Source organism: Bemisia tabaci, chromosome 1 (assembly GCF_918797505.1).
Source record: "Bemisia tabaci chromosome 1, PGI_BMITA_v3".
Lineage (NCBI taxonomy): Eukaryota > Metazoa > Arthropoda > Insecta > Hemiptera > Aleyrodidae > Bemisia > Bemisia tabaci.
The window spans coordinates 12,884,727-12,911,391 of record NC_092793.1 but is presented as its reverse complement, the minus strand read 5'-3'; the positions used below and the strand labels follow the sequence as shown (position 1 = coordinate 12,911,391).

Sequence of the window (26,665 nt, the reverse complement as noted above, 5' to 3'; positions counted from 1 at the left end):
CCATGTTGCTTCCTCAGAACTTGCTCGCGGAAGCGTCAGCCACGTGAGTATTGTGTAGCATTCTAGTGCGCAAGGGTTGGGTGGAACGACTATCCTTTTATAAAATGTTAACCCGTGCCGTAGAATCGTTTTTGACGCGGGAAGCTTTAGAAAAACGCATATTTCTCATGCAGATTGTGAAGCTGTGAATGTATTTCAGACTTTCTTGATTCGCTCATATTGATTTCTGAGCAATTTTCTATAAGATAGAACTCTAGTTTCTGCCCTAGCTGGAGTTTACAACAGAGACCCACTCGGATCTGCACTACTTACTGTACTCGCATCGAATATACAGTGAAACCCAGTTCTAAGTTGTTGGCTTCCATCAAGATAGGACCCGGTTTGAATTGAAATGAATGCGCTTGCTTACGTTACCGAGTGTTCTGATACCAAAAACGTCAGAGCTGAATTTTTAGAGCCCTCTCGCATAAAATAATGTTCTGAAATCTATTTCGCTGAAAAAATACTAACTTTTTAAAGCAATGAATATTTATGAAGTTTTAGAAACTAAATTTTGGAAAAATATAGCTCGGAGGATAAGTAAGTAATTGTCTCTATTTGTCATGTATGCAAATCAGAAATGTTGGATCAGAACACAACTTTACTCTCGTCCCCTTTGCAACAAAAATGTTTTAAACCACTTGCAGAATCCATGTCATGGAACTAGACGAGAGTGCGTTTTCCATGGATGAACAGCTAAGGGCCACAGAGACATTCTCGATAACATATCGACGGTGTAAGTCGACAATCACAAAACTCGTTTGCTGTGTCTGAAAATCTCCACCTCTATGTTATTTTTTTAAAGGAGAGGAAATTGGCATCATTCCTTGAAGTTGACGCAGAATTTTCCTCGCACAGAGAAGAAAAATCACGGCAGTTTTAAAGAATTGCTGTTGAGTAGTTTTCCGTTTAAAAAATAAAGTATGCCAGGAAGTTTGCGACCTCGCAATCCGAGTTATGTGATTGTCGACTTACACCGTCGATATCCATTAACGCAATGTATGCATCGTGTTCATGCTATAGGTACCCACAAAATCTGACGCTGTGATTTGAGTGCTTAGAATGAATAATATAACCCCGATTAAGTTAATCACTCCATAACGTACAGGTTTTATGTTTATAAAAACAAGTACTTGGCAAAAGATTGCATCCAGAAACTACGACAGAGGTGGACGTTCAGAAAAAGGAATGAAGAATTGAATTTTTAGAGCCCTCTCGCATAAAATAATGTTCTGAAATCTATTTCGCTGAAAAAATACTAACTTTTTAAAGCAATGAATATTTATGAAGTTTTAGAAACTAAATTTTGGAAAAATATAGCTCGGAGGATAAGTAAGTAATTGTCTCTATTTGTCATGTATGCAAATCAGAAATGTTGGATCAGAACACAACTTTACTCTCGTCCCCTTTGCAACAAAAATGTTTTAAACCACTTGCAGAATCCATGTCATGGAACTAGACGAGAGTGCGTTTTCCATGGATGAACAGCTAAGGGCCACAGAGACATTCTCGATAACATATCGACGGTGTAAGTCGACAATCACAAAACTCGTTTGCTGTGTCTGAAAATCTCCACCTCTATGTTATTTTTTTAAAGGAGAGGAAATTGGCATCATTCCTTGAAGTTGACGCAGAATTTTCCTCGCACAGAGAAGAAAAATCACGGCAGTTTTAAAGAATTGCTGTTGAGTAGTTTTCCGTTTAAAAAATAAAGTATGCCAGGAAGTTTGCGACCTCGCAATCCGAGTTATGTGATTGTCGACTTACACCGTCGATATCCATTAACGCAATGTATGCATCGTGTTCATGCTATAGGTACCCACAAAATCTGACGCTGTGATTTGAGTGCTTAGAATGAATAATATAACCCCGATTAAGTTAATCACTCCATAACGTACAGGTTTTATGTTTATAAAAACAAGTACTTGGCAAAAGATTGCATCCAGAAACTACGACAGAGGTGGACGTTCAGAAAAAGGAATGAAGACAAGTTTCTCACAATCCAACAGCTGCGCTCTTGGGAAGAACTGAAAGCTGTGGAGAGTCAACCCGATTTGTCTCAATAGAAGTCTGGAAGACATAACGTCCAAAGCTTGACCTTATGATACTGAAACTAAAAGGATCAGATATCAGCTTGACTTGCAGACGTTTCTCAACCTATTATTTATACCTCCAGGTTAATGACTTGCAATATCAGGTACCAACCATGAGAGCCTTTGTAGCAAAAAGTGCTGTTCTGCTTTTTTTTGCGGAGTCTTTTTTTTTTTTACTAGGTAACGGATTTCCCGCCTTTGAGGTAAGGGTGGAAATGGACTTTACCTACGATATTGTTTTAGATAGGTAGGGATCAATGTATGTGAAAATTTTGGTTAAGGTTTGACAGACGCGCACCCGCGGAACATTTGGAGGATGGAAGGTGACAGTTAAAGTCTTATGAGAGCAAGAGATCCGCATAATTTAATCAACAATTCCCCCAAAAATGTGTCGACTAATTCTAAAAATCATCCAATGCAGTTAATGACGAAAATGGCTTTAGTCCATAAAAACTTGAACTTAGTCAGAACCAAACTGATTGAAATTTTTGGTAATATGGCTGTCTATATTGCATATCCGAAACATTGAAGGCGCCCTCATTTGACTCACCCTCTCAACAATGCGTGTCGTGTCAGATTACCAGTAAGCCCCTGCAGGATGCAACAATTCGTGCTGTGCGGTTGTCCGTGTTGCTTCCCCAAAAATTGAAGGCGCGCAATCAATTCGTGCTAAGCGGTTGTCTGTTTTGCATACCCAGTACAGTGAAAGTGCTTGATTCATCGCCTTAACAGTGCGTGCCATACTTGTCGTGTCAGATTACCAGTAAGCCCCTGCAGGATGCAACAATTCGTGCTGTGCGGTTGTTCGTGTTGCTTCCCCAAAAATTGAAGGCGCGCAATCTTTTCTCACGCTTTCGGCAGAACGAGCGCCGAGCGGAACAACCTGTTAACCGGCGATCAATTACCAATCTGAGACCAATCTGTTAATTTAGAGCAACGAATAGAGGAGCGGCGAGAAGACAGCCGGCCGGTGATTGATGGATTCGTGGGAGCGCCTCAGCGGCGACAAGATAAACCCCCATCGACAGAGTAATGAACCGCTCATTAGGCAAGAGTCGTCGCTCGCGTTTATCAGTTGTTTTGATAGATGGCGCTGCACTCGCGCATCGCGCCGGGATCTCCAATATAAACGTCGATCCTTCACCGCGACGGGCGACGCGTCCTGAAATTAAAATCCCGTTGTTTTCGCGTCGAAACGACAGGTCGCGCTGTGTACTATACCGTGCCAAGCAACAGCGCCGTATGAACCTTTGTGCGTTGCCACATTCCTTTTGATGAAATATGAAATTTTAGGAGAACTTGTGAAAAATTTCCGTCTGGTTTTCAAGAGAATTTTCTTCGCAATGTGACCTAAAGTATTCAATATTCGTCTCAAAAATTAATATTTTAAAATTGGAAACTCTCAGATGTTCATTGAATTGATGTTGATTGTTTTGTGTGTTCGCTTTTTGAAAATCTCCCGTCTAGTTTTCTAGAGAATGGAGATGTTGCATGTGTGAGGGATTTGCGATTTGACTGTTGTTTCTTAAGTAAAAGTTCTCGAAAAACACGATGGTGCCACTGGTTTTCCCTGAAATCATCTCCCAATCTCAAAAAAAGCTCTCAAAGTGAGGCCAAAATGGAGGGGATATCACGCCCTACCCTGAGAGTCCACCTCTACATCAAAACAAACTCTCCATGCAAAGATAGGGAGGAAATACATTGACAGGGCTGCCACTTCATTTGAGGACTCCAAGACTGAAAACACGGCAACCCTGCTAATGTATTTGCGCCCTATCTTTGCATGAAGAGTTTGTTTTGATGTAGAGGTAGACTCTCAGGGTAGGGTGGGATATCCCCTCCATTTTGGCCTCACTTTCAGAGCTTTTTTTGAGCTTGGAAGCTGATTTCAGGGAAAATTGGTGGCACCATCGTGTTTCTCGCGAACTCTTATACAGGAATCAATAGTCAAATCGCAAATCCCTCACACATGCAACATCTCCATTTTCTTAGTAATGCGATTCAAAGTATCCCAAAATTCCCAGATAAATATTCAATATTTGTCTCGAAAATTAATTTTTAAAGAGGGCACATTTGCAAACTCTTGGATGTTCATTAAATTGATGTTGATTGTTCTGGTGTTCGCTGATTCAAGATATTCCGTCTGATTTTCCAGAGAATTCTCTTTGGATGCAATGTGATCTAAATTGGACGTATTTCTGTCAAACGGACCTATGTGGTGTGCATTAAGACATGATCCCTGAGACCCATGATAATATAGGCATAACGGGGCTCAAATCATAATGCACGCAATTTCGTTTGGCAGAAATACGTCAAATTATGAACATCTCAAGTTCAAATGGACGTATTTATGCTAAAAGGAACTATGTGCATAGGGTTTGCGTGAGACATAGTTCCTTTTGGCATAAATATACGTCCGAATTTATGCTAAAAGGAACTATGTGCATAGGGTTTGCGTGAGACATAGTTCCTTTTGGCATAAATATACGTCCGAATTTATGCTAAAAGGAACTATGTGCATAGGGTTTGCGTGAGACATAGTTCCTTTTGGCATAAATATACGTCCGAATATTCACAAAAATTTCGTAATTCGAAAATGAATGTGTAAGAGGGGAAATTTGGCAACTCCTGGATGTACGTCCGGCGTTTTTTCCTTAAGCGCGGGAGTATAGCTTGCTGCGGTTGCCGCCCTTGGAAGACTGAATGAAGGATCCGTTTTCCTCCCGACATATGCCAATGGAATATTTTCAACTTAAGCGCAAAATAATGACGCAGCTAGAGCGAAACTTCCCAGAAAAATACATCATTATCCCTAATAAGCACGAGCACAAAGCAAGGGGATAGGTAATCAGTGATATTCTGAACTTCAGAGGCCTTTCATGAACGACGCCAGGGTTCTGAAAAACTGAGCGGTGGGGGGTTGGAATTGAAGGGTGTCTGACATGTACTGCCGTATAGAAAGGGGAAAAGAAACTTCGTATGTATATTCGAAAGTTGCCGAATTTCGTACGGTGAAATATCTATTTTTGAAGTAGATTACGAATATCTTTTCTCGAGAATTTCAGACGCTGTGGATGAAGGTGCGAATAAAATTCTCCGAAAAATTGGAAAGCAATTATTCTCGCGTTTCCCACAATCCGGAAAAAATAAAATCCGGGTCTGCTTTACCATCCATATGATTGTAGTGGAGCATAGAAAGTATGTCCTCCAGCAGAAAGATAATGTGCTGAGGACGGTCGCATGCTGTGCCAGAGTGCGGACCAGGATAGGGCAAAATCATCATCCACCGCATGTGCTTAGGCACGGATTCTGGGCCTCTGCATTTTCTCATTTTTCTCAATAAATTTCGCATTAAATAAAAAATTTGGCAGCATTTTAGTGTGCATACAACATTTCACCTTGACATATTACAAGCCTTGTTGGTGGCTGGTAGCATCAGCGATAATATTTGTTTCGATTTGTATCAGTGTTACTGATATCAACGTGTGTTTCGTATCTTCATTGCGACTGCAATTTATAATAATAGCATCTTGTTCATTTTAACAGGGGTTATCATTCAACGGGACCGGGTTTCGCAGAAAGGAACCAAGCCCCATCAGCTATTGCCAAATTAATTTGGCAATTTGATTTTTTTTTTCAAGAGAACGTTTGTGCGGATTTCTTTGAAATTTTTAGGGAATTTGCTCCTTTCTCAGCAAAAAATTCACCGGCATTTGCACGAGTATCTGTACAACCGTTTTCATGTGAAAAATAAAATTGCCCACTTAAAGTTGGCAAACGCTGATGTGGCTTGGTTCCTTTTTGCTTAACATGGTCCAATCTTTCCTTTATTCTAGTTAGTTTTCAACATCCATCGTGCTGCCAAGATCTTTCTAAACCTCGACAATGCCTTATTTTCCAATCAACGCTCTGGAGACCGAGCTGAACAATATTAAAAAAAGGGAGGCGCAGAGTAGACAAGACACTCCATTCGCACCATTAAACAATTCGGTGCCTAATGTCACATGCAATTTTGACTCCGCTCCGTGATAAGACTGCCTGTTGTCGTTTGCATTACACTCATGAGCGTGCGAACCTGAACTTATACTCGACGTTGTCTGTTCGCCGGAAAATCCCTTGAATTTCCCGCGTGCATTGCGAGGAAAATGACGGGACACTCTTCGAAGTGGCAACGCTGCACGCGATTCCGTTGCCAATCGAAGTGCCGCACTTTTCCCGCGTGCTCAGCAGACCCAACATTGAAAAATAGACCCGAATAAAATCAGTTTTCATCCAATACTGTGCATATGTGTTTCCGGAAATTTGGCAACATCAATGACCCCCCCTTTCACCCCCACTGGATTTTCCCCATGCAGTGATTGATAAATGGCGCGCTTCTTATCTCTGAGAGTGGCGCGTGAACTGAAAATAGTGCTTGCACCCAAAAGGAAATTTATTCGTAAATAATACTGCTCTCCTCGAGTCTTTTTCGTAAATATTATCTTGATTTTTGCCCTTTTTCAGGCCTTCGAGCGCTCTCGCTCAGTTTACGAATGACCTCTTTTGAATTCGTTCTCTAGCCCGAGATAAGTTCCTGTCGGATATATCCGTCATTATTGGTTATAGAGTACCTATGTTTCTGCTCTGCATGGAAGACAGCAATATGTCTTCTTCTATCGGGGGAAAAATATTACAGGCTACATTTTTACCGGAATCAATTTACGAATGGTTTTGAATCCCTCAGCATAAGCGGATCCAGACACTTCAAACGATGGAGGGTCGTAAGGTCGAGGTCGAGGAAGGAGGGTCCGCCCCCTGAAAATTTCGAAATTTTAAAGCATTTGGTATCTGTTCAGTCAGTATCTGTATCTGTCAGTTTGAGTCAATTTCGTCATGAATAATTACCAAATGGACGTATTTCTACCAAAAGGAACTATGTGCAGTAAGACATGATCCCTGAAATTCATAAGAATATGTGCATAATAGGGCTCACATTATAATGCACATAGTTCCGTTTGATAGAAATACGTCCAAATGTAAGCGCCCTTCCTTTCCTTTCGTCCCCTCCTTCCTTCTTTCTTTCTTCCCTTTATATTTTCCTCCTTTTTTTCGAGTGAACGGGGGGAGGGTAGCACGCCCCCTTGATCCGCCTATGTTCCTCAGATAGAACAGAACAGAACAGAACAGTAAAAGATCGATCATCGATGATTCCCCTTTTAAATCTATGGTAAAGAATCGCTCATCAAGGCGTTCGTTTATCGATAGTTTTCCATAGGTTCAAATGACAGATAAATCGATTTATTTCAAAGCACGCCCAGCCCTTTTTCATCGTATTATCGGAAGACATCGTTTGACCATTATTTTCATGTTCAAAATAGGTTTTTTTTTCGACGTTGAATTTTTGACAGAGGGAAGTTTAGCACTTAATGGACTCCAAACTTGGAGCTCTCAATAGATGTGTTTGTAAAATGCGATTCGGTGTGTTCCTGTTAAGCTCGGTAGATGTTCCAACTTATATTTGGATTACAATTTGCAATAAGGAACCACTATTTCTGGCCCATTTTAAAAACAATATACATGCCATTGGTTTCCCTACGCAGATATGTGCTTTTATGGGAGAGCCAGAGACAGTGGTTCCTTATTGCAAAATGCAGTCCATTTGAGCCACGTGGCAACTCTCGGGCGATCGTATCGTCTTGCGGTAATGGGGACTGTGGATGGTGCCAAAAATCCAAGTCTCAAATGTAAATTCGATTGGTTGGGGGCCTTTGTTGCGGGCGGGGCAGGAAAGCGGGAAATTCGTGCTCGAGTCCTGAGGGAGGGCCGCGATTTGTCTCCAAGGTTGGCAGCCCTGCTTGCGTCGAGGGAGTCATCAAACACGCCTCACCACGTAGTCGAGAGAAAGCGCTCGGTCTTCCCGGCGGAAGGGAGGGGGTCTTTAATTTATTCCCGATCGCGAGGGCTTAAGAAAACCCCGGCTTTCGGGTTTAGCCAGAAGATGATACACTGATTTTTCGTAGTGGTGCAGCTTGTGTGCAAGCAGACAGTTTCAGCTTGGCTTTTACTTGCAGCCTCAGCAGGCGCCACCCCTTGAATTAATTGTCCCCAATGGCGTAGCCACAAATATAATGGGCAGGAATTTGCGATCTAAGCACTGATTTTAAAGTAAATCTCACAAGAAACACGATTGTGCCACTTCTTTTCTCCGAAATCAACTCCAAAGCTCAAAATAGCTCTCAAAGTTGAGGCTGTGTTGAAGGGTATATCCCACGCTACCCTAAGAGTCCACCTCTATATCACGTAAACATTCCCTGTAAAGGGATAGAGGAAGATAGGGAGCAAGTACATGAACAGGGCTGGTACTTTGTCTCAAGACTCCTAAACTGAAACTTGGCAATCCTGCTAATGTATTTGCTCCCTATCCCTGATATTTCTCGAATGGAGAGTTTGACTAGGCACAGAGCGAGGTGAACTCTCAGGATAGCGTGGGATATCTCCTCCAATAAGGCCTCACCTTTGAGAACTTTTATGAGCTCTGGAGTCGATTTCAGAGAAAACCAGTGGCACCATCTTGTTTCTCACAAAATTTTACAAATGAGACAATTTCATCTTTAATCCTTTGATTTCAGTTACATATATAATAATAACCACTGAAAATTAGGCAACCCTCAGTAGCAATAACTTGGTAGTAAATTGAAATTTTATAAGGAAATTTCCAGTCTAAAATCTGTTCGTTTGCAGTTTTTATTTCACCCTGCTGCTCGTCGAAATCCGCGCGGAGGCTCAGCTCGTTGCTCCTCAGTCGTAAAAGAGCGTTACTGCTTTTTGACTTGAGCCCTATTTTCCGTACAACTCCGTGCTTTTCAGGGCTCGCTTGGAAATGGAGAGATACCCTTTCGCCAGCGGAGCGACGAACCAAGCAAGACGAGACCAACTCATCGACGACTTAGGGCTCACTCCACAGATTTTACTGGAAAGTCAGCACTTGTTTCACATGTCTCCTTGTGAAATATTCTAATTTTATAAATAATGTGGCAATCTCGACTTGGAGCGAGTCCATGGAGCCGGTCATTCGCGAAGAAAAAAGGATTTCCCGTTCTGGACGGCTTCAGCTGCTGGTGGCTCGCGGAAAAACCACGTATGAGATTTCGGACGTTGCAAAATCTTCTCTGATAAAAGACGAATTTTTTTTGGAAACTATTGTGCATTTTTTCTTCTGAATTTTTGCAGGCTTTCGCCCTCAATTTAATCCAGCGTATTTAAAAATTGTAGAAAGATATATTACCGCAATTACTGCAGCAATTTACTGCCTGCGAGAAAAAGGATGTCTACTCGAGAAAAATCAAAACTCATTACTTGGAGCAAGATATAGAAACCGTCATTTCAGCGAACATATTGAGGTGTTTAAACAATTCAATCCGAAGCAAGGTTAATTTGAAGTTTCCATTTTAAAAACCATAATTTTTAAAAGAAACGCTTCAAAATTCTGATCTGTTAGTGCAAAAATTCCCACATTACAAAAACATTGTTTAACTCTACACTGGAAAAAAAAGTAGCCTGAAACAAATCAAAATCAGCTTGAAGCAAGCTGGAAAAAATCTTAAATTTGCCGCCAAAAAAACGAATAGCTTGAATTAAGCATGGCCGTGCTGCTTGAAATTAGCTACCCGGCGGAATCTTAATTATTTTTCGTTTAATGCTCGGATCCAATACTAAATATTGAAAGTTTTATTCATGTTTCGTAAAATTCCGTAACGTAGGGATAAAACGTTACTAATTCTTCGACATGGATCATGTTGAAGTCGTCGTGCGTTGCCGCGAGTTTTGTTCTCGGTTTGTAGCACTGTTAAAATGCGCGGCTTTTGGAGATCTCCTAAAATGACTTGAGAATGTAGGAATGTATAACTTAATGCCCGTGTCGAAAATGAAGACGGAGTAGTTACAATCCAATGGAAACTTTATTCAAGAAGTTGGCTGCAAACTTAATTTAAGTTTAATTTTTTCAGCTATTTCCAAGATTCGTGTCATGCTTGAAACCAGGAATCTTGAATCGAGTATACATTATCTTGAATCAAGAATCAACTTCTTAGAATTAGCACCCACGGTGGCTCGATGCAAGACTCAGCAGGTTTGACTCAAGATTTTTGTGCTGCTTAAATCAAGCTAGCAGGTGATCCAAGCTATAAGGTAGCTGCAATTAAGAATCTCGAATCTTGAATTTAGCAATAAATTGCTTGTTTTAAGATAAAAATTCTTGAATCAAGCTGATTTTTTCTCAAGATTCCGAGACGGCTTGACCGTAGCAGACTTTTAGCGGCTCTGGTGCTTGCACTAGAGCTGCTATTCCGGACGGTCCCAGCTGGGGAGTATCAACGGACCATGTTACATTGGAGAGACCGCGTGTTGGTTGATGGGAATCGGCGCCATTTTCTGCTGTTTAGGGGGGACTGATTTTATTTTAATTGATATCTTTTTTTTGTGAGCGAATGCTATGTTGTGTAGTGTATTTTTGGAATCATGGTGATACTGTCAATAATTCAAAACGGGTCTGTGCTTTAATCTCGCACTGGAAAAAATGTACTTTACGTTTAAAATTTGAAAATTCAAATCTATAAGTTTTCGCGCTTTTTTCGAAGAATGCCGTGGTTGGAGCTTCCTAGTCATACTACTCGACATCAGCTGATAGCAAACAAAGGTTACCAAGGAAACCGTAAACGCGTAACAACTACCTACCGTCGCCAGAGCCGCTTTCCGACGCGAATGCGTTGGAGCTTCCTGCTTGTTTTTTTTCCAGTGCGGGTTTTAAAGTAGAAACTTCAATTCGGGAAAATTCGGCAGCGTCCGCGTGTCCCCACGTCTTTTTTTCTCAGGGCGACGCGTCGGAGCGGTCGTCCTTTTTCTCGGAGCCGCGGCCAGTTTTTGTGAGGGGTCGCGTCGGAACAATAGGGAGTCGCGGAAATTGAAAACATTCCCGCGCATTAACCGCGTCCGCGAGTGGGAATTACTTCCTTTCATCCGTGACGGGGACGGGGCGGACGGGGCGCCCGGGCCGGCATGAAAAGAAGCGGACCCGGGGGTTGGGGGGGGGGGGGGGCTGCTCTAGTCAAAGTCGCCATGATATGTTTCTTGAATTACGAGTGCGTTTGGTCTTTCGCCGAGAAATAAAATAATCCGCGGTCGGGCGCCTTGGACCGGGCGCTCTTGCTAATTAACGAAGTTTTCCTTTTAAGGGCGCGCTTCTCGGAAAACTCGCGGCGAGATCCCGGGAGCGGTGAGTTTCGCGTTAGGATCGTACGCGTTGTCGCGAGTCAAAGACCGAGAGATGGGCGAAATATATACGCGATTAAATATTTTCGTGTCTACGGTTACTCTGGGTTACTTCGACTTGATTTTTTCTCGGTCGGATCCACCACGAGGACTTGGTTGATCGGCCAATTCTCTTTATGAAGTGGCTGAGTCCGGAATCATTCTAAGACAACCGATACATATCTTGATTTCAAGGATAGGTACTTCTGAAAAGGTCAACGTAGCACTTTAGGCCACGCACACTATCTCGGATTCGGGAATTTTGAAATTTTTAACTAAAAATTCGAGATCCCCATCAAAAATTATCCCCTGGTACCCAGTTTCACAAAATTCGATCGAACAAGAGCCAAGATGACATTTTAGGCCACATCCGCGATCTTGGATTTTTAAATTTCGATAATTTGACTAAAAATTCGAGTTTTCTGTCAAAAAGTACACCCCCCTTCCCCCAGTGCATAACGGGCGCGCTCAATACCTATCTAAATTTTAAATACTGGTATAGGTGAGCCTCTTTTGTCGGCCACATTAATAATATTATAGGTAGTTCTTTTTAAATCAACGCATACCTCTCTTTTAAATCAATGGGGCATTAAATTTTTGTAAAGGTAACAATGGGCATAAAATATGCTAGGCTACTCGCAATACAGTAGTTACTGATTGAAAGGACTTAATTGGTAGAGGAATCAACTCGAGTTAGGTTCCAACCTAAGAATACAACTATATCAACTTTGGTGTGTTGCACAGTATCACATGCAATTGAAGGCGTTTTACACGGGTCCGACCGCGACCTGCGGAGAGTTGAGTCTTGACGTGTTGACTTAGAGTGCTGTTTGCGCTGCATACGTCAAATGAAAAGTGATGAGTAGTTTTTATATATCCGTGTTACGAAGAGCCTAAAGTGACATTTAGGGTTGAAATAAAGAAGTCAACTCTATTTTAAACAAACGTTGAAAGTCTCGATTTTTTATGACGTTGTAAAATGTTTGGGTATTTTCTTAAGAAAGAGATTTAGCCGTACATCGAAATAAATTTTGAATACTGGTATAGATGAGCCTCTTTTGTCCGCCACATTAATAATATTACAGGTAGTTCTCTTTAAATCAACCTATACCTCTCTTTTAAAGCAATGGGGGATTAAATTTTTGTAAAGATAACAATGGGCATAAAATATGCTAGGCTACTCGCAATCCAGTAGTTACGGATTGAAAGGACTTAATTGGTAGAGGAATGAACTCGAGTTAGGTTCCAACCCAAGAATACAACTATATCAACTTTGGTGTGTTGCACAGTATCACATGCAATTGAAGGCGTTTTACATTGGTCCGACCGCGACCTACGGTTTTAGCCCTTATGTTGATGAGTCGTATTTTTTAATCCAAATTTTATTTTTAAACAAAATGCCTTTTTGTAAACAAATGCCTTTTGTTGTACCTTGTGTTATAGACCTTGTAGTAACTTTTATAACCTACAAGGAAGTTGTAACCTTTATGCCAAAAGGCCGGGAAAAAAACATCCCATCTGCCCATGGAAACCCGCAATTTGGGCAATGTTCTGAAGGATATGTTTGATAAGCAAACAAGCCTCTACCTGGAAGGCAAGTTTTGGTATTGGAAAGGTTTATACTCTCCAGACCTCCTGTTGAAGGGATAAGTGCTAAATTTGCCTTATTTTGCCAGGCTTCCATTTTTTTTTTTTTTTTTTTTTTTTTTTTTGGAGGTTGGGAGCAGGGAGGGAGGAAAACGGAATTGGAAATGCTGCTCGTATGGCGAAGTACTTTTACAGACATCCTACAGGTCACCCTTGATACCCTCAGCTACAACCTCTTGAATTTCAAAAGAGGGCCAAAGACCTGAAGTTAAATGTAGTCAAAACCTTTCACGAGTGGCTCTCGGAGTGTCTTCTCGGCCGAAAAGTTTTTAAACTCAATCTCCGCTGCCGTGCTGAGGAAAATCCCGTATGAACACTTGAGCGTTGCCAAATGTCTCTAGATAAAATATGTACTCTTAAGACGGGTTCTTGACATTTCTTTTTGATATCTTTAGATACACTAGATAAAATTGCAGATAAAATCCTCTGAAAAATACAGCGAAAAAAGTTCACCGGTTATCCAGAAAATTTGTGTTTTATCAGAAGAATTCGGCAACTTCCAAATGTTCGTGCAGCGTTATTTCTTACTAGCGGTACATTCCTCTGATACGGACGATAATTACGAGACCCATTTAACGGTGTTTATCTGGAATATCCCGCAATCATCTCTCTTTTGATTTTCTGAACTTACTTTTCAAAAGCTTTCTACACACAGTGAGCATAGATAGGATTAAGATGGATCAAAACCTATTTCCCGAACTTTCAACTCTGCAAACTAGAAAATCCATGTAAAATTTTTGAAAAAACCACGTTTTTGACCATTCGCCTCTGGAGGCCAGGGGAATTGAATATACATTTTAAAGAAAATAAACTAAGCTAGACAGATACATGTGCCCTCTACGTTTTGTGAGTTAGATTGCCCCAAAAACCTTGGAACTGTATCGATATAGAACTAGGGGTAAGGGCTATCTCCTTTGACAGCAAGAAAAGGTCAAAATCAGAGTGAATCGTAGAAGTTTTCAAGTGATCAACAGGACTTAGGGTGTTGGTTTTACATGAACATTTGATTTTTCTCTAGTCTGTGGATCATCGCATTGTGGTTTCATGTCAGGGTTCATTTGGCCCGCGTTCACCATAAAGGAACCAAGCCACATCAGCTATTGCCAAATTTAACCGGGCAATTTAATTTTTCACAGGAGAACGTTTGCGCAGAATCCTTTGAAAATGTTTTGCTTCATACTACACAGAAAATTCAGTGAGATTTGCAGAAATATCTGCACAACCGTTTTCATGTAAAAAATCAAATTGCGCAGTAGTTAAATTTTGCAATAGCTGATGTGGCTGGGTCCTTTTCTGCTTAACGTGGTCCAATCTCTTACTCTCTAATAGTTGTACCATCTAATCTCTCAAACCTATATTTTTTTTTCAATGAAAAAGTTGTATAATTTCACCGAATTTGCCTTAAGAGGGTCGCTTGGACAACGGTAAGCAGAAAGGAACCAGCCACACTAGCTATTGTGAAAATTTGGGCAATTTAATTTTTCTACATGAAAACGGTTGTGCGTGAACATGAAAACATGAGAATGTCCGTGAATTGTTTGCGTTGTGCGAAGCATATTCCTAAAAATGTTTACAGGAAGTCGCACAAACCTTCCACTGAAAAACATTAAGTAGCCCAGTTAAATTTTGCGATAGCTCATGTTGCTTGATTCCTTTCCGCTAAACGCAGTCCACTTGCAGGTCGCGATCTCAGAGGTGTAGCAACAGTTTTCCCAAACAGGCAAAATCTGAAATTTTTTGGCCTCGAAGCATGAGCCCCTCTCCCACCGCGCGATGTCCCGGCCACGACGGTGTTTTTCACAGCGATGTCTTGCTTCGGTCCTCAGCGCCGACCGGGCATTCACGGGAGCTAAGTGAAAAGTTTCCAACTGATAACAAGCATAAGAGTCTGAGGATCCGAGCCGTTTAATTCCGCGGGACTTTTTCCAAGTCCTAACGACCGCTCAAAGAATATGAAAGCGCCAAGATGTTTAATGAAGGAACCCGCCGCGTGTCAAATTTCCGTCCTCGCTCGGCGAAGCGCGCTGCCGCACAGTGGACCGAGTCTATGTCAGAGGCTGCACAAAATTTAGAAACTTTGAGAGCTCATAACTACGTTTACTTAAATCTTTGAGGTTCTAAACGTGGTTCCATTGGTTTTCTAGTGGAATTTTTTTCAGGGTGCACCTATTAGGTATTAGAAATAAACATCAAAATTTAAGGTTTTTGTCAAAAATTTCATGTTCGACCTCTCTGGGCAAAATTTGGAAACTTTGAGAGCTCATAACTCCGTTTAATTAAAACCTCGAGGTTCTAAACGTGGTTCCTTTGGTTTTTTAGCAAAATTTTTCTCAAGGAGCACCTATTAGGTATTAAAATTTGACGAAAACATAAAAATTTAAGGTTTTTTCAAAAATTTCATGTCCGACCTCTCTGGACAATATTTGGAAACTTTAAGAGCTCATCAGTACGTCTACTTAAATCTTTGAGGTTCTAAACGTGGTTCCATTGGTTTTCTAGTAGAATTTTCTTCAGGGTGCACCTATTAGGTATTAAAATTTGACGAAATAAACATCAAAATTTAAGGTTTTTGTCAAAAATTTCATGTTCGACCTCTCCGGACAAAATTTGGAAACTTTAAGAGCTCATAACTCCGTTTACTTAAAACGTTGAGGTTCTAAACGTGGTTCCATTGGTTTTCTAGTAACATCTTTTTCAAGGAGCACCTATTAGATATTAAAATTTGACGAAATAAACATTCAAATTTGTGGTTTTTTTCAAAAATTTCATGTCCGATCTCTCTCTTTCATTCGATCCACTGTGCGCCGTCGGGGAAATCCGCAAGTCCGGCGGCGTGGAGATACTTAGAAGAGCTCGGTTAGCGGGAATCCGCTGAAAGCACGGCGGATTCTATTGAAATAAATATTTTACATTAATTATGACCGTTAAATTTATGGAGAACGAGCGCAATAAAGTTTCCAGCCGTGTTCGCTTTGCATGTTAGCTTGTAAGCGACTTTGAGCCCGCCGGATGGGAGGGGGGAGGGAGGGAGGGAGGGGGGACAAAGAAAACTATTTGCGTCGGGGTAAAGTACGAGCCGATAGAGTTGATTTGGCATCCGGCCAGGGTTGAGCCCGCCACTTTTGCTAAAAATCACCGCGCTTTGATAAAAACCGCGTAAGTAGGGTTGGTTCCCTAGGGAGGTACGCGCTTTTGGCTAAGCGCGGTAGTTTTATCGTTTGCCTCCACGCGCGTCTGAGAGGTTTCATCACGCTAATTGACTATTGAAAAGCACTCGGCACTTTGCGCCTTCAGTCATCCGTTTAAGTCGGGTTCTTATCAGCTTCAGCGAATTGAAGAAAATGTGTCCGAAATGTGTGTTTTTCCTTGGTGTATACATCAAGGAAAAATATTGGTAGAATTTACCATTCCTTCACGCTGTATTTTACACAGCGTGAATTCTAAGTTGATTCTACCAAAGGAATACCTGTACCCTAACAATATAGGGTGTCTCCAAAGAAAGAAGCTGACAAAGGATCGAATATAAAAACGACTCTAAGACTTGATTTTACGGAAATTGCCTCAAGAAAAGATCCAAAAAATGAAGTGAACATTCTCATTAATATTCGTATAGTTCAGCGAAAATTGTATCAAACAATGTCTAAAAGGTAGCAGCACTGAATATATCGGTACGTGGAGTGTAGTCAAGTGCTAGAAATAATGTAACATGTTTTTGAAAAAAATATTACATTATTTCTTGCACTTGGCTACACTCCACGTACGAATAAAATGTAAGTTTTTTTCAAAAAAATGTTACATCATCTCTAGCACTTGGCTGCACTCCACATACCGAAATACTCGTTTGATTCGGAGAAGAAAGTTTGACGAAACTGTTGGTTGTTTGTTTCAGGTCTCGTGGATAAGGCACAGAGACATCCACATCTTGAGTGTGGGGCGAAACACGTATACGAGTGATCAGAGGTTCCAAGCCATCCATCATCCAGAATACGATGAGTGGACGCTGGTCATCAAATGGGCGCAACTCCGGGATGCCGGCATGTACGAGTGCCAGATCAGCACGCAACCGGTTCTTAGTTATTTTGTCAACTTGAACGTTGTCGGTAAGTCACCAAAAATTTCCTTGCTCATGCAAAATGAATAAAACATTTAAATTTATTTTCTGGCTTATCCTACAAGAAATGTGGTAGAATCCGCCGTTTTTCTAAAACATTACATCAAAATGCGAGTTCATCACAGGCGGATCCAGGGGGGGGGGGGGTGTTAGGAGGATCCGGGGGGGCTTCCTCCAGAAATTTTTTCAAATTTTCAAGTATCGAATATGCAGTTTGATTCAATTTCGTCATGAATAATTACCAGTTATACGCGTCCTTCCATCTTCTTTCTTCCATTCTCTACTTCTATTTTTCTTCCCTTTCTCTTCCTTCTTTTCTTGGGCGGTAGAGGTATGATAAGGAGAAACCTTTATTCTTTTATAATAATTTTTAAGGCCATTAGGCTAATTGGACATATTTCTGCCTAACGGAACTACGTTAATATAACTGACGTGAGCCCTGTTATGCATATACTCTTATGGGTCTCAGGGCTCATGTCTTAATGCACATAGTTCCATTCGGCAGAAATACGTTCAATTGCGCAAAGTCTAATCTTTGATGAGCATCAAAATTGTGGTCGTCAGGAATGTGCATGCGCATTTTAGTCGTCAGCTTTCATAAGTTCCAGGCTGACCGAGATCAAGGAATGGATACCGCAAAAAATCTGAGGAAAAGAACAAAATAGTTCAAATACTATTAAGAAATGCCAATTTTTTCTTGTCACGTCTCGAAGTTTCAACTTTTTCCTAGTCGATTTGGAGAACGTTACAATTTTAATGCAGTAGTGGGGGTACAGTAGTCTGTGGGGTCTCCAAAAGCAGGAAATATTCACAAAATCTACTAGGTAAAAAATCATATTCTGAATTCTTGTTACCCCTCTGAAGTCCATGAAGTAGATATCTCATGTCTGGCTTCTTAGATTCGTACACCAACTCGCAACTTCAATGATGTTGCTCTTTGAAGAGTACTTGAATTAAAAAAAAATAAGAAGAGTGAAGAGGCACTTTGAATTGATACTGTTAAAAAAAGAGAGAAAACATAGGGCTTCATTCTATGTTAGGGAATGAGGAAGGAAAATTGAGGTAGAAAGAAAGGGGAAAACTGCGTAGGGGGAAAAAACGGAAATTGATAGAATAGGTAAAGTGAGTATAAAGAGTCCAATTGCGAGCCCGTGCTTTTGGTGAATAGCTCAACTTTCGAGCCTGCGCGAAAAAGACAATGGGCCATAACGGGAAAGTATAAAGAAGATACGCCATAAAAATTATACGAGTATTAGAAATGGGTCCGATCAACTCGGCGTATCCCTCAGAGACGCTGCCATATTTTCATTGGCTTTATTCCTAAGGTCGGACACGACCCGCTGAAAATCTCAAATTACCACCAACAACGTGCAGACAAACGTGGCGACCATTTGGAGCCCTGCTTGGAGATGTGAAAGCGGGGTGCCTCATATCTGTTTCAAATTGTATCTTTGTTGCAAAGTACTTTTTAAAATGGTAAACTCAAATTAGCGCCAAATGTTCTCGGAGATCGTGACGTTTGAAACGAATGCCTGCCATTCGCGATGCGCTCATCATCATATTTAACCCATCATTTCTAAGAAATAACTATTCTCTTTACTGAAGCAAAAGATTGCAAAATAATGTAGCATTATTATCGGGACGGACTCATTTATTACCTTAAGAGTAACATCGTAGGCATGACTAAAGAGTAGACGGTATCCAGGTAAACTATGCTCATCGCAAGAAAGATATTTTTTTATCGTCCTTGAAATTCCAGCAGGACGAAAATTTGTGAATTTAAACGTGTTCATCAACGAGGCCTGGATAACAAACGTAAGATTTATAATAAAAGATAAATTTGACACCAGTGGGATGCATTTACCATCAATACCCCCCTTATATTTATCGCGGTAACGCCACTGCTGAGGCTCAAGCTAGACGTTCAGTCTTTCGAAGTGTAATCGATGATAAAAACAACCTGCATTTTTTCCTTCCGGTTATCCTTCTCTCCCACGCAAGAATAATTTTAAAACTTACCAAACGCGAGGTAGTAAAACTAACTTGAATGGCCGCAGCCGTATTTGGACATATTTCTGTCGAACGGAACTATGTGCATTCTGACATGAGCCCTGTTATGCTTGTATTCTTATGGGTCTCAGGGCTCATGTCTTAATACACATAGTTCCGTTTGGTAGAAATGCGTCCATTTGAAAGACGGCAAAGGAAAGACGTCATTGCTCACCGTCACGAATACCAACCGGCCTTATCATGATGTGCGCCGTTGGTCCATACTCATGTGAAACTTCCTCTTCTAAGAACTATAACGAAACGTAATAAAAGTTGAATCCGACAAGTTAATGTCATTCATTTTCAAGTAAACTTTTATCACTTTAATAAAAATAATCAATTCGTCAACTTCAAACGTCAATGTTACCTACGACCTTATTAAATTGATTAGTTTAAAAATAATTTTTCAGCAATTTTACTTTGGTACGACTTTCATCGATTTATTTAAAAGAGTGAGGCGATTTTACATAATTTATGTCATTTTTATAGTTCTAACATTAAAAAGGTTCCTAAGATTAAGAGCTCTCGGGTTTACGTTAAACTGTGGTTGGATCAACCATATACATCTAGCTAGTGCCCCCCCCCCCCTCACAGTCAGCACACGTGTGGTTGGATTAACTATGTCGCTGGCTGGTGCCTTTACACTTCTAACTAGTGCAACTACTCTTATGGATGGCGCCACAATCAGCTGGAATTATAGTCGAGATTGTGATACTTTTTCTTCAGTTGCATTATGGTATGGAAATCAAGCTCTGTCTTTCTGAAAAATCACGACGAGGCATCGAAAAGATTCCATCGATATGAAGATCACGTTTTCTTTTGGAAAGAGATACGTGAGGAGTTGTTATTATCCCTCGGCTGGAACTACTAATCTCGGAGCCAAGTTCGCAGAAAGTTCCCAGTTTTATCGCTTCAATCTGGAAACTTTTTCAAGCTCCGATATCTCTCACTCAACTTGCGGCCACTTAAATTTTTGAGATGGCTATCCACCTCTCCCCTTCCCGTGGAAACTTTTCCACCTCGTGTTTGCTGTCTGTAAGGTATTTTCTTTAACTCAGAATTATCTGCATCGTAACCGGAGAGATACTGTTTGTGTCTGATTAGGGGAATATTCACAGGACAATGCCTTACGTATATTGAAGCAGACTTAATCTTTCAAAGCATATAATAAAATAACACCATAATATGGGGAAAGACTGCAACAAAACAAAAGATAAATGATGAAATAAAAAAAGTCGGAACATTTCGAAATGGATAACAATTTCGTTTTCGACCGGAGAAGAAACTAAATAAAAATGAGTCGTCGATTCGCTGTTATTGCGAGCCCAAGTCTCGGTCTTTCACTCGGTGTGGTCAGAATTCAAAAGTTTTCATCGGTTCAAAAGTTACAGCCATTTTTAATTTCCAGTTGTTGCCTTCTAGAAGATTGAGGAACTTCAGTTCACCAATAATAGATATTTTTTAAGGAAAATAGTACATCACCTCTTAGAATGTATAAACAGGTCTTCGGGTCATGACCTGTCCATCATGATTCCACTTTTTCCAAACTAAATAAATTACCTTTTTTGTACAAATAAAATAAAAACATTATTGCCTTCTGCCTGTCCACAAAATCTAAAGCTTTTGAAACCACAATAAATGACAAGTACGCTTAAAGATACCTCCTGAATCTAATTTACATTTACATTTGACGCTTCGAGACAGAGTTATGGACAAACGGGGGGAAGTTCATATAACTTTGATGGGCTGTAGCGTTAAAAAAAGCGTTTTCAGAACTAATTTTCTGGAAAAAAGCCTTTTTGACCCTAACAATCGATTCCTGAGGTCTGGCGTATTAACTCAAGGATACCCTGTATAAATAACTGTAATTTAAAAAAAAAAAAAAAAAAAAAAAAAAAAAAAAAAAAAAAAAAATTCTACAGGACTTTTTTACCATGCGTTATCGTTATATATATAACCGTAATTTATGGATTGCATTTTGCGAAAAGGAACTAAGAGCATTCTTATGCCGCTAAGCTTGTGCAACCTTTTCTACCACGCAATTATTAACTGATCATCTGAACAAGTTGTATCTTTGCTCCCAATAAACTATAAATTCAAGAAGGAAATTACCTTCGTAAATTTAATTTGTTGCATGATTTCAGTGACTTTATTGCAAAGAATGTAAGCTGCTCAATCCTAGCAACATTAAAATGCTTTTGGTTCCTTTTTGCAAAGTATAATTCATAGTATTTACCGTTATTATAGTGGAGGGCTTCCTACTTTTGACGATATCCCTCGGACTCGCAGACCGCACTGAAAAAATTGATAATATGCTCTGTTGCATCTAGGATGTCAAAAATGTGTCTGATGATCCCAATGAGATTCTGCCTTTACTGCCCTCGCAGATAACTTTACATCCTGTGAATGCAAAGTCAACTGCGTGGGCAATCAAGACAGCATTAAAGAATCACCAGCAGTGTTCGAAACTCACCTTTGAGTTTTAGGAGCCATGCGGCGCATCAAGCCCGATTTTTAGGCGCCATTGAAGATTTTTTAGGGGCCAAATTGACTTTATGCCTATATATTACGGCGAATTTAATGAAAAGTTAGACGCAAGATGTTGTTGTAACAGAACTAGTTAGTAGTTGTAACTTGGGGAAGAAAAAAGCACTAATGATGGAATCGTGAAGAATAGAAAAAGCTTTCACTTAAGGTGCTGAAAATTTCGAATAATCACCTATTATGGAAATTCAGATTTTTAGGGGCCACGTTGAGGCAGAGCCTTCATTTTTTAGGCGCATTTGGCGCGTTGGCGCCTGCGAGTTTCGAACACTGATCACCAGACACATTTTTGGCATCCTAGGTGCTGAAACAGCATACCTCAGCATACCTACGTATTCAGTGCGCCATTTTGACAGGAAAGAAACCCCGAGATGGGCCACCGTAACACACGGTGTTTTTTCCTTCCCAAGCTGCAAGATTTTTATCGGGAGTCCAGGATCCAGCATCTCCGAGCGTTGAGAGCGGTGTTTTCCTCACTCGGGATCCGCCAAACTTGGGCCATTAATTTATCAATGAGCGCTCGGGAGCCATCGAGTGGGTACCTAAGCCCGGCTCCATGTATTCGGTGGGTCAACAAGGACTGTTTAAGTTAACTGCTCCCCGTCAGCCCGTCAGGAGGAATCAACTCTGATGTGTTTTAAACTTCCGCCCAAGTTGAGCGCTCCCCCGCCCCCGCCCCGCTCCGCCTCGTCCCCTAGTTGCCAGTTCTCGCGTAGCCGAGCAGAAGGAACCGGGGCTCAATTAAGTGTTGCCAAATTTCCCTCAACAAATGACGAATTTCCAGGGAAATCTGTGAATATCTTTCCTCCGATTTTTCACAGGATTTCGTTCGTAGTTAGATGTAAAAATTCCGAACATTTTAAGGAATAATATTCGTAACTTCTCTCAAAAATAGACCTTTTATCGGAGGGAATTTGGCAACTCTCGAATGTTCATACGGCGTTCTTCGTTAGTAGGGCAGCATGGAACCCGGTTGAAACTCGGGGATTTTTCTCCGAACGAGAAACCGTGGCGCTTGCTTACCGAGCAAACAAACGTCGAGATTTAAAGACCGATTTGAGACGGCCGCTAAGGATTGGGACCCTTCACTCCCGCCAGATCGCGCCGGGATAAGCTTTGATTTGCCCCTTCTAGTTTTTGCACACTTTTGCTGGAGCGCAGGAGAGCCGCACCGGGCTCAGCCGAAATGAACCGATGATTAGTACATTTCGATATTGTTTTTCTAATTTGACTGCATTTTGGAACCATAAATTCTGGCTCTTCTGGAAAGACGCTTTTGTGCATAGGGAAACTAATGGTACATACATTCTTTTAAACCGGGCTAGAATTTATACTTCCAAATTGCAAAATATAGTCCAATTGAAATATTAAGGCTCTAATCATTTTTCTCATCATTTCAAATCATTTAACCTATGTGCATAGGAAAATTAATGTCATATGCTCGGTTTCTAAAATGAGCTGATAATAGTAGTTACTGTCTGCATGATTCACATTCTCAAGCAGTTAAAAGCAAGGTTATGTTTCATGCGCATCCGAAGTTTATCTTGCTCTCCGTCAATTTTTTTGCGTTTGTTTCGTGTTTATTTAGAGAAAAATCTTGTTTTCTTTTGCAGAGGACAATAACTACGCTGGGGATGACCATCATACGTACAAAAATAAAATCTTTCAAGGTCATTATTATTTCTTTTATGGAGTTTTTTTGTTTTGTTTCTTTATAAATCAGCTCAAATACTCTTTATATCACTATTTCCTTACTAAACGTACTAACTTCTTCATTTTGAAACGTTTAACATAAAACCAAATTAATCAGTTAACAATTTTTTATTTTGTTTTTCGTAACAATTATTGTCTGCGTGCTTTTCCCTTTATTTTTTTTTCAGTTTTGAGTGTGTGTTTTTACACCATCCAAATCAATTTTTTTCTAAGCTGCCGGTTACCAACCAGTCTTTGATAAAGATTTTTTCAAAATTTGGTCTCGTAAACAATTTAGCCGGCAAAATATTTCGTCCAATATCAATGATTTGGTGAATTATTGAACGTTTAATGGAAGCAAGAGGGCAAATTTTACGGGGGAAAAAAACTTATTTTCCGAAAATGCGTCTTTCGGGCTCTGGAGAGTTTCGCTGGCTTGAATATCTTTACAAATCGCTGAATGATATCCTACACGACCGGATTTACCTCCTTGCCGCCCATTGGCCGCCTGTATTTTGCCGCCCCTTTCTGATTCGTTTTGAGACGTTAATAGAAACCATCAAGTGAACGTGCGGGAGGGGAAGGAGTGCATAAGACGCGTTTACTCGTGTTGAACACATTTTTCGCGAAAGCCCTGTCAACATTACTAGTGAAAGTTACGGAGCTTCGCGCGAAAATTAAGCTCCGTAAACCTATTTCTGTGTGGACAATGCTTTCCATTCACGAGAAATGAACGAAACAATCGTGAAAGAACAAACATAAATGTGGGTTAATAATTTTAACTCCCGCTTGCGCGCGCGCCGCGCTGACCGTACTGTGTTTGACGCAATGCGTGAAGTATTCATGCAGTCTTGTAGGCGCTAAATGTGTTACATGCCGACCGCCGCGCCGCGCCGAGGGCTTCTCTTTTTTATCTCAAGTCCTCGTCATCATTGCTCTCTGCGCCGCTCTGGGCCAAATTGCGTGTTTGGTTTCTCTCTTAACTCGACTAATTAAAGGTGCTGTCTCTTGTATCACCGGAAGACGACCAAATTAGAAATTACTACACTCTCAGGAAATAAGAGATTTTGTTGCCTTTTCTCGTTTGTAGTTGTTTTTTGAATCCATTTTTTTATACCTACATTTAAAAATATTGCAAAATTTGCTGCCGTGGGCCGCAGCCTATGTGGCCACCTCTCAAATCCGGCCCTGATTCTCCAGTTTAATTTTTATGTAACCATCATTCGTGGAGTCTTAGATAGTTGACAGATTAAGGTTTCGATAAATGTTGTAAATGTTGAGGCTCAAATTGTAAGAAAAGAACTATAGACCTAACAGTACCATGCTTTTGAGGGTCGCATTCAAGCCTGCCGAGGGATCAGTCACCCACGAAAGCTGTGTGGGAAACTTCATGAAAATCCAGTGAAGATTATCGCAATTTTATTTGAACTACAATTTTCGGATCATTTTGGAAACAATGTACGCTCCACCAGTTTCTCATTGCAGGCAAGTGTTTTTACAGATGGCTTAGTAATTTTCATTCCTTTTTGCAAAATGATGTCCATTTTCTCTGTTTAACCTTCTTTTAAAATCTATGATAAATAATTGATTGAAGGTGACGCATCGAAAAATTTTGTCCTATTATTTAAAAGGCTTGAAGGACAAGGCGCATAAAAGCAGTTTTTGCCATTTTTAGAAGCACGTGTTTACTGGCCCACGAAAATTACACGAACCCTTATGGCGGACAGAAAATTAAAAACTGACGTACTGATGATTAAATACTGAAAGGGAGCGAATTTTTCACAGAATATGCATTCAGACAAGTTTTACTTGATATCATTAATATCTCAGGGAGAATTTGCAGGTGTATTAAATTTTGTGAATTTCATTTCTAAAATGCAACCGCTAGGCAAACCCAGTACGACGATATCCTTGGTTTCTAAATTGAACGATTATTGGAGAAAATATGGCAAAATAACCTAATCTGCTGAAATACATGTATTTAAGTGGAAAATGCAGCTAGATGACGTCACAAGGCGGCAAATTTTCTCACTTTTAAATCGATTTTTCTTCAATTTCCCATGTCAGAAAAAATTATGAAAAATACTGCGAACTCAGCTCATTAGACACTCTCAGATGAAGCAATAAAATTTTTGTGTGTAAATTCTCCATATTGTTTCAAAAACCGCACTTATGCGCCTTGTCCTCCAAGCCTCTCATCTATTCTTTAAATATCCTATATTTAACGTTCCCGGTCGCTCCTTATAGTCGGTGTTAGACTCATAAAAATTCCCGAGAAAATATATTTCAGCCGGGAGATTTCTAAAGCGGGAATGTTGGATCTAAGCTCTCGAGACCACATTCCCATATTAGCCTCTGAAATATACGCCCCTGCTTTAATTCATACAGTCCGTCCGATCACCACACGTCCATTTTCGATATTTATTACTCTTTGTTTGTGCATTTTATTGCCCCCTTTTTCAATTACACACTTTAGACGGCGGTTTTAATCAGGACTACAACGGCGTTGCAACTTGTCGTTAAAATTTACGGTTTTTTTCTCGAAAAATTTGAGCAATGTACGATTTAATCGGGAAAATCCGCAACGGTGGGCCTCGGTCGTGAAAAAGTGTCACCTCGGTTGCGAAATATTGTCCCGAGCAGCGGTCCCGGGCGGTGGACGCGGAGTTTTGCGCGGCGAAGTGACGACGTCGGTCTCACGGAAAATTTAATTACTTTCCGAGCGATAGGTCGCCATTAATTAGATATCGGACGCTTTCAAAAATGGCTCGTTAGTCGGCGGATGAATGACGTCACATTCACTCCCGAGCGCTAGTCGAGTGTCAATTAGTAGGGTTAGGTTGCCATGGCGTTTCAGAATGAAAAGGAAGGAGAGGTTTCTATTTGAATGTCGTAGCAGACAATGAGGAAGTTACGCTGGTCTCAAAATCGTGTTTTGATGCTGGATTCTTGCAGTCCAACTAAAAACAATAAGTTCTGTCCAAACAGCAACTCTCTACGTTTAGTGTTAATCGATGTATCGCGCTTTGAGAAATTCGGTTTATGACGTCATCCACCGCGGTGGTGACACCCTTGGTTTCTTCCACCTTGCTTTCATCAGTCAGCGAGATTCAACTTTGAACTGGTTACTCGGATGAAAGCAAGGTGGAAGGAACCAAGGGTGTCACTCGTGCGGCGGACGACATCATGAACCGAATTTTTCAAT

The 26,665-nt window shown here is 40.7% G+C and overlaps 1 protein-coding gene across 4 annotated transcripts in view; it reads left to right on the top strand.

Moving 5' to 3' along the window:
- LOC109039033 (zwei Ig domain protein zig-8) overlaps positions 1–26,665 on the top strand; it is a 700,227-nt gene that overhangs the window by 615,259 nt on the left and 58,303 nt on the right. For 3 of the 4 annotated variants that reach the window (XM_019054363.2, XM_072296408.1, XM_072296412.1), the window contains 2 exons: positions 16,954–17,164; positions 23,382–23,438. In XM_019054363.2, the coding sequence (XP_018909908.2) occupies positions 16,954–17,164; positions 23,382–23,438 (268 nt within the window). The remainder of the gene's footprint in view (positions 1–16,953; positions 17,165–23,381; positions 23,439–26,665) is intronic. The other variant, XM_019054378.2, reaches the window with a different exon arrangement.